The 8,732-nt window shown below is 35.8% G+C and overlaps 1 protein-coding gene across 1 annotated transcript; it reads right to left on the bottom strand.

The window, feature by feature from the left end:
- Window positions 1-1,414: 1,414 nt before the first annotated feature.
- Window positions 1,415-8,732, bottom strand: LOC21388968 (SNF1-related protein kinase regulatory subunit gamma-1). Its single transcript, XM_010105729.2, has 7 exons — window positions 8,499-8,732; window positions 7,786-7,958; window positions 7,361-7,531; window positions 6,993-7,268; window positions 6,742-6,905; window positions 5,489-5,633; window positions 1,415-1,810 (listed from the first exon to the last, which is right to left on the bottom strand). Exons 1-7 carry the CDS (start codon window positions 8,686-8,688, stop codon window positions 1,658-1,660), a joined length of 1,272 nt encoding a protein of 423 aa, XP_010104031.1. The 5' UTR covers window positions 8,689-8,732; the 3' UTR covers window positions 1,415-1,657.

Raw genomic sequence — 8,732 nt, 5'->3', positions numbered from 1 at the left:
TTTGCTTTGTTAATCCTTAATCATTTTATAAGAAAACACGGTAAAAGCATACAACCGGTTCTAACACAATATTTTTTCTCTTAAAATTTCAAATTTAAGTTTTTATCTTACGGTATTTATCTCACATAAATACACTTTTTAACTCGAGTCGAAAACTTAAACTAACGAAACGAACGAGATATGCAAATCTTTTTATCATTCTCATATATTGCAAGTGTATATTATCCAATAATAATATTATTATTTTAATTTAAGTGTAAATTATGGTTACTAATGTGTGTAAAGATGAATTAAGTAACTTTTTGATGCTTAATAAGGATAACTTTTTGCAGAGTTTTGGTTTAGAGGAGTGATTTTTTTTAATTGTGGGCCACATTGCAGCCACCCGGGTTCACCTTGCGCGCCAGTTTTTAGAATTTTACCATGCATGTGCAATTGTAACTGGGTTCCTTTGCGCTTATACGGTAATCTTTTATCCAGGGCTCTTTTTTTTTTGTTTTTTTTTTTTCAATTATTATCATTGGACATCATGAAATTGGTATGTTATTATACTCTGTTAAAAGTTGTTCTTTCTGGTGATTGACAGGTTTTGAAACTGGAATTTTATCTATTTATGAAGATTCTTCTTCTAAAAGTATGGTTCTATTTGTTTTGGTTGATACTTTTAACGCCTCTTTTATGTTTTTCCGAATTTTATCTATTTGTTTTGGTTGTATTTGTAAGTTGGTATTTTCTTCTTTATTGTGTGCGTAAGCGCTAAACTAATGATTTGACTGTCATTCGTATATGGGATGCATTTGAACTTTATCTATTTACTAGTAATTTAAGTCACGTTCATTTCACCGATTTGAATTTAGAATTCAAATTTTATTACAGTAAAAAGCTCTCAGAAATAGTCACATCTAACCCTTTTGTTACAGTAAAAAATTCTCACATAAAATCACATCTAAACTCGAATCAACGAACTAAACGGTCCTTATTCTATTGAAATTGCATATAGCATTTAATATTTCATTCTGCTGTATCTTGATCGTCTTATTCCAATCTGTTTTTTACAAGATCATTCAGTACATGAAATCATTCTTGTGTGTACATTATTTGTATTCCTAAGTTTATGTATACATCATTCAATTTCCCAATGAAGTTCTCACGTTTTTCTATGCATTTGAGGATTCGCCATAGATGAGAAAGGCGAAAAGTTTTTGCCTTCACCATCTCAGCCAAAGGTTTAGCAATCATCATGTTGAACAGAAGAAAAACAAAAAAGTTGTGTCATTGCGTTGACATCATCATCAAATGGACCTCTTACCCCAAAAATAATGTTGAAAGATAAACATAGACAAAAAAAAAAAAAAAAGGTATAGTTGATAGACCAAAAGGAGTACCAAGATTTTATTAATAGAACAAACCCAAATGAACAAAGGCTGCTTTTATTAGAGAGTTTTACAAGAATCCTTGAATGAAGCTCAAGGGTACAGCAAAACGTACAAAACAGAAAGCCATGTCAAACTGTAGATGATTAATTACAAAGGCCCTGCTATTTTACAATGGCCATATTCAACTCACACCATCCATGTCAAGGTCACGCATCACTAAAGGGGGAAAAAAAAAAGGAAGGGGTTAATCCTCATTGGAATGATGAGAAAGTTGTTGGTGATCAAACCCTGCTGTTTTGAGGCAGCGGTAGAACTCCGTCGAAGAAATCACCGAAGTAGCCACGAGGCTCGTGAACTAGCTTTGAGATGATGTCTCTGAGAGTAATCACTCCTTCCAAGTTCCCATCGTCATCAACAACATACACTCGATGGATCTTCTTGGAGTCGAGCTTTCCGCAGAATCTGAATCTGATACTGATACAGATAGTGAGGAGGAAGACATTGATACTGAAGAGGTCCAGAAAGCATATGAAAAAATGTATTCCAAGTGGACAGTGGTTTGCAAGGTCAATATTTCCTTAGAAGAGCGGGTTAAAAGCCTTAACAAGGAAAAGGAAGAACTACATGCCATAGTGACCAAATACGAGTTTGATGATGCAAAGAATAAAAGGGATCTTGCAGAAACAAGACTGGAGTTAGAGCGAACTCAAAGAAACCGAAGGTTGCTGAACTCTGAAACGACTAAATTGGACCATCTCTTATCTCAATAAAGAACAAGTAGCGATCACACTGGTCTTGGTTACATTGGTGAGAGTTCTGGTACAAAATTGGCATTTGTAAAGGCCACAAACAAGTCAGATGTCAGCCATGAGCAGAATACTAAGGTACGGTCAGGTATGAAATCTGTCACAAATTCTGTAGCTACAAAACGCAAGCCGAAGCATTTTGTTCCTATTTGTCATTACTGCCACATACCTGGACACATAAGACCTTGGTGTTATAAGTTTCAAAATGCCTTGAATAGAGGAATGCAGTTTTATCCACCTAATGATACAAAAACAAGAAAAATTTGGGTTAGAAAATCTGATATGTGGAGTCAAATGGCACAACTTCTTTCCTCATCGTCTATGCCTTCTTCCTCGGCTGTTGATCCTCCGGTTTGATCTGTTCTTCAGTTTGTAATTTTTTATTCCAATAGTTTATGTTCTATTTTGGACTTTGGCTTTTTGTTTCCCAAACTTAGGGGGAGAATAATGTATTTTTTCGTGGTTAATTAGTTAGTAATTTTCTTTAACACTTTCTTTGCTTTGAGTACTCTTGGGTATAGTTGTGTAACCTTGCCAAACTAAGCCAAAGGGGGAGATTGTTGAGTCGTGTGAGTCATTTTGGCTCTCTTTTTATGTTTTGGGCTTTAGTTGGCTTAGTTGGGCTTCTTGTTTAGATTGTTTATTTTGAAAGTGTCAAGAAAAACTTACGTTTTGAAAGTAGTATATTAGTTGCTGCAAAAATGTCGTACAGCCTTAGTTTGAGTCGTTTGGCTGCTTAAGTAATGTTGTGCGTTTTGACAAAATCTGAAGTTAAGCTTTCGAATTCGTTGGGTTCGTTTTAAAAGAAGAAATCAGCTTCATTAAGATAAGACTCTGAGGATTTCGTGGAGAAGATCAAGATTGTGTTGCTATTTTGATTTAAACCAGGATTTGAAATTAAAACAAATATCTGTTAAAGATTTTGTTTTAGTTTGGATAAGAGGTTTATTCAAAACCGTATTTTATGATGGATTTGTTGTGAAGATCAAGATATCATCTAAAAAGATATTGGAGTGCTGAGAATCTGGGTCAAGGAAACTGAAACTGGAATATGCGAAGCAGATTACGTGCTTTGAGTTTTAAATTGATAACTGTCTTATCTGTAACTACAGATTCTGATTTTGAATTAAGATCAGTTTATAAAAGGATGCTGCACGAGGAATCTACTGAGGGACTGCAATTCTGAAAAAGCACGGCGTGCACAAGTTGAGGAGATATAGCGTTCATCGATTTTGATCTTTGAGAGATGATTTTGTGAGCTTTTGGGAGAAGGCGTTTTGAAGACGAGTGGTGCTCGCCAAGCTAGCCACTTAGGGTGTTAGACACAGCGGCGTCGATAGTCAAGAGGGAGTCTTGAGTTGGTTAAGTCCGATTGGTGTCTATAACTTTTTACCTATTAGTGGATTGCTTGATGCCTGGGCGTGGCCCCGTGGATGTAGGTCGGTTTGACTGAACCACGTTTAATCATTGTGTGGTATTTACTCTGCTTTTGTGTTTTGCTTTGTTAATCCTTAATCATTTTATAAGAAAACACGGTAAAAGCATACAACCGGTTCTAACACAATATTTTTTCTCTTAAAATTTCAAATTTAAGTTTTTATCTTACGGTATTTATCTCACATAAATACACTTTTTAACTCGAGTCGAAAACTTAAACTAACGAAACGAACGAGATATGCAAATCTTTTTATCATTCTCATATATTGCAAGTGTATATTATCCAATAATAATATTATTATTTTAATTTAAGTGTAAATTATGGTTACTAATGTGTGTAAAGATGAATTAAGTAACTTTTTGATGCTTAATAAGGATAACTTTTTGCAGAGTTTTGGTTTAGAGGAGTGATTTTTTTTAATTGTGGGCCACATTGCAGCCACCCGGGTTCACCTTGCGCGCCAGTTTTTAGAATTTTACCATGCATGTGCAATTGTAACTGGGTTCCTTTGCGCTTATACGGTAATCTTTTATCCAGGGCTCTTTTTTTTTTGTTTTTTTTTTTTCAATTATTATCATTGGACATCATGAAATTGGTATGTTATTATACTCTGTTAAAAGTTGTTCTTTCTGGTGATTGACAGGTTTTGAAACTGGAATTTTATCTATTTATGAAGATTCTTCTTCTAAAAGTATGGTTCTATTTGTTTTGGTTGATACTTTTAACGCCTCTTTTATGTTTTTCCGAATTTTATCTATTTGTTTTGGTTGTATTTGTAAGTTGGTATTTTCTTCTTTATTGTGTGCGTAAGCGCTAAACTAATGATTTGACTGTCATTCGTATATGGGATGCATTTGAACTTTATCTATTTACTAGTAATTTAAGTCACGTTCATTTCACCGATTTGAATTTAGAATTCAAATTTTATTACAGTAAAAAACTCTCAGAAATAGTCACATCTAACCCTTTTGTTACAGTAAAAAATTCTCACATAAAATCACATCTAAACTCGAATCAACGAACTAAACGGTCCTTATTCTATTGAAATTGCATATAGCATTTAATATTTCATTCTGCTGTATCTTGATCGTCTTATTCCAATCTGTTTTTTACAAGATCATTCAGTACATGAAATCATTCTTGTGTGTACATTATTTGTATTCCTAAGTTTATGTATACATCATTCAATTTCCCAATGAAGTTCTCACGTTTTTCTATGCATTTGAGGATTCGCCATAGATGAGAAAGGCGAAAAGTTTTTGCCTTCACCATCTCAGCCAAAGGTTTAGCAATCATCATGTTGAACAGAAGAAAAACAAAAAAGTTGTGTCATTGCGTTGACATCATCATCAAATGGACCTCTTACCCCAAAAATAATGTTGAAAGATAAACATAGACAAAAAAAAAAAAAAAAAGGTATAGTTGATAGACCAAAAGGAGTACCAAGATTTTATTAATAGAACAAACCCAAATGAACAAAGGCTGCTTTTATTAGAGAGTTTTACAAGAATCCTTGAATGAAGCTCAAGGGTACAGCAAAACGTACAAAACAGAAAGCCATGTCAAACTGTAGATGATTAATTACAAAGGCCCTGCTATTTTACAATGGCCATATTCAACTCACACCATCCATGTCAAGGTCACGCATCACTAAAGGGGGAAAAAAAAAAGGAAGGGGTTAATCCTCATTGGAATGATGAGAAAGTTGTTGGTGATCAAACCCTGCTGTTTTGAGGCAGCGGTAGAACTCCGTCGAAGAAATCACCGAAGTAGCCACGAGGCTCGTGAACTAGCTTTGAGATGATGTCTCTGAGAGTAATCACTCCTTCCAAGTTCCCATCGTCATCAACAACATACACTCGATGGATCTTCTTGGAGTCGAGCAACAAAATCATTTCTTTGATGGTGTGGTCCTTTTTGCATGTGATCATCTCGCTCAAAGTCAGGGAAGCCTCCTTATGCTTCTCCGTGTAGCTTCTAACAGCTGTTAGGAAGTTCTTAGCCGTGATGGATCTGTTAAGGACATGCCAAATTAGTGTCAACAAGAAAACCAAAGCAAAGTACCTGGTAAATTTACCAACAATGAGAAGTGGAAAAGCAGGCTTTTCAGTGCCAACAATATCACAACAATCCACTTTGTCAGCCTAAAAGATACTATTAAGGAGGGTTTTAAAGATTGTCAAGTTTACCTCCTAATTCCTTATAATTTTGGCAATTTACCCATGAATTTAACAAAGTGTTGCAGAGTTCCCTCAATTGATGATGGCTGTTAAAATGTGGTGGCAACTCCCCTGTACATGTTAATTGAGGTTGTTTGAAGGAAAAGTGAAATTTCGGATGACAATTTGAGCACGTCATGTCCCGTGCATGAGGGTGGGTGTTTGCTTTCAAATTTTTAACATTATTCATTGATTTAAGAAACTCTAAAATATTTTATTAAATTCAGAGGGTACTTTGTCACAATTAAAAGTTTAAAAAGGGCAACTTGCCAATTCAGTCAAAATTTATGGGGCAAAAGCGCATTAAAAAATAAATCTTTTCCGATTCCTGGAGTTTTACTTTGATTCACTTACAATATATAAGGTGAAAAGGCATCACTAGCTGCCAAGTTGAGCATAAACTCGTGAGTGTTGTTTAAACCTCAATTAAATCATCAACTAATAGGATTATGTTAGTAATTAGTAATCAATATAATAAGTAGAAGTGATTTGTTATGTTTGTTAAGTAGTTAGTAGTTAGTTAGGCCTTGGGATTGGTGAGTGGATTAAGAGATAGTGAGTATAAATAGAACGGATGTAGAATAAGAGAGGATTATTCAGTTTGTAGAAACTTCCAAGAGAAGATAGTCTAGGGAGAGCAAGGAATCTCTCGAATATCCCCATATCTCTTTCTGTAACCCAATTTCCGCCATTGATATTAATCAAAGCTTCCTGTTAGCATTTCTCTTTCCGATTTGTCATTTTCAATTGGTTGTTTGGATTGGAGCTTATCATCAACATTCAGTTTTATTGCGCATGTCAACAACTCCTTCCGGCTTTCCAAAATCGATTTAAAAAAAAAAATTGCAGCAGCAACAATGTACAATTCTGCAAATAAATGGAAATAAATTTCATATACGCACCTATAATCATGGTAGATCTCTGGAGCTGTAAGCAAGAACTGGATATCTCTTAAGCTTATGTTACCAACTGCTTTGGTGCCACCATTTTCAATCACAGGCACCCCTCCAATCCTCTTTTTCCGCATCAGCTTAAATGCTTGTAAGACTGGCTCGTCCTCGTAAACCTTCAAGAAGAAAGGTCAGGAATTAAGAAAACTAGTGACGTTTAAGAAATATAACAAATTTTTCATAAACGAGAAAAATTCGCACACCTTGATAATACGATTACCAGTCACCGTTGGAAGACCAACTTCGGATAGTTTCTTGGTTCCCCAACTCTCGAACCAATGAAGGCCAGCACATTCCGCTAACATGTGAATCACGGCAGACTGAGTGATTATGTTCTCAATCTTGCCCTCGCCCAAATCAACTACAGGGATGCTCTTCATCTTGTACTTGGAAAGCAGTAAAAGCATAGTCAAAAATGAGTTGGATGTCTGCAAAGCAAGAAATGGAGCCCACCGGAATGACCCCGAGATGTCTCGAACCTGTATGCATCGCGACAAGTCTAGTGTAAAAAGCTACTAAACACCGAATATAGCAAAGCTTTTTTAACGACATAAGGTGCTACAAACAGGACCTTTGTATTCTTGTAAAATTCAGATGCAGTCAGGGCCTCAAAGAAGTTTCCTGATGTCGGTGCAGCCGAGTCAGGGCCCAACACTCCAAGTTCAAGCAAAGAAGTCACACCACTTGCCGCCGCAGCAACAGCACTTCCACTACTTGGGCTCCTAGGAGAGGAAGGTTCTGACTACAATAACATTAAAAATTAAAGTCATGTTTTCAGTTTCCCTGATGTGAAAATAACCAACAACAGAATACGCAACAGAACTACTATGTTATACGAATGCCATTTGAAAGAATCGACGAACACTCAAAAATTAGACATTTAGATTATCTTTATGTAACATCAGAAGTCGTTATTTTACTTTCATTTCACTTTCTCAAACAATTCAAGCCCAATATAGATAATTCAACAAAGTACAGCTTTGTCATGTAGCCAACCTGATGCAGAATCCACACAACAATGCCTGCGAATTCAACGATCCCAATGTATCTGTCAATCCAACTAGCATCCTCAGGCGCATCAACATCCACAACCGGTGCACTAAGGATTTTGTGGTCGGCCAATATTTGAACAGCCTCAGCTAAGCTACAATCTGATTTTATCTCTATCACTGGATACAACAAAGATTTCATCATCCACAACGTAATCTGATTTTAAAATAAATAACATTTGTGATCCCATAAGAGATCACTCACTCCATTTTGTTAAATACAAACACAGCCCTTTCAAGATTATTAACATTCAAATTCATTTTTCCTTTTCGTTTCCTTTCCTTTGCCATTATTTCCTCCCTGTAACAAGAACTTACCAAAAAAAAAGAGCAATTCGATGTACCATATGGTTTTTAACTTACTACAAATTAGAGACAAAAATTTACTGTTCTGTCAATTGATCACAGATTGAAAAAGCAGAAAAAAAAGTAGTGATCAAATAATGATCATCATGGTGATATTCAACATTTTTACATAGACAAAAACAAGGTACAAAAAGCATTTTCCCATCAATACTCACACCGATCACCTATAAAATTCAGAAGTTGTTCATCAATATATACGCATGCACAAAACACCTAAAACATACCACAAATCCAATCATAGAACATATACGTACACATATACATATATATACATAAACATACATATATATATACCTTGATCGGAAGGAGCAGGAGGAAAAGCAGAAACAGGAATGCTTTCAAAGCAAGCGTTGAGCTTCTCAGTGGGACTGAGCTGACGCTCTTGCGTGTCCCACAGATCCTCCACTTGCATTCCAAGCTTCGCCTCTGGGCTCCTTGGACTCGGACTCTGCTCGCCCGCCGTCGCCATCTCCGCCTCACCCATCTCTCTCTCTCTCTCTCTCTCTCTCTCTAACTTTCTCTCTCTTT

This window comes from Morus notabilis, unplaced genomic scaffold (genome assembly GCF_000414095.1).
Source record: "Morus notabilis unplaced genomic scaffold, ASM41409v2 Scaffold2758, whole genome shotgun sequence".
NCBI classification, from domain to species: Eukaryota; Viridiplantae; Streptophyta; class Magnoliopsida; order Rosales; family Moraceae; genus Morus; species Morus notabilis.
The sequence above is the reverse complement of the archived record's forward strand: the minus strand, read 5'-3'. Positions and strand labels throughout refer to the sequence as shown.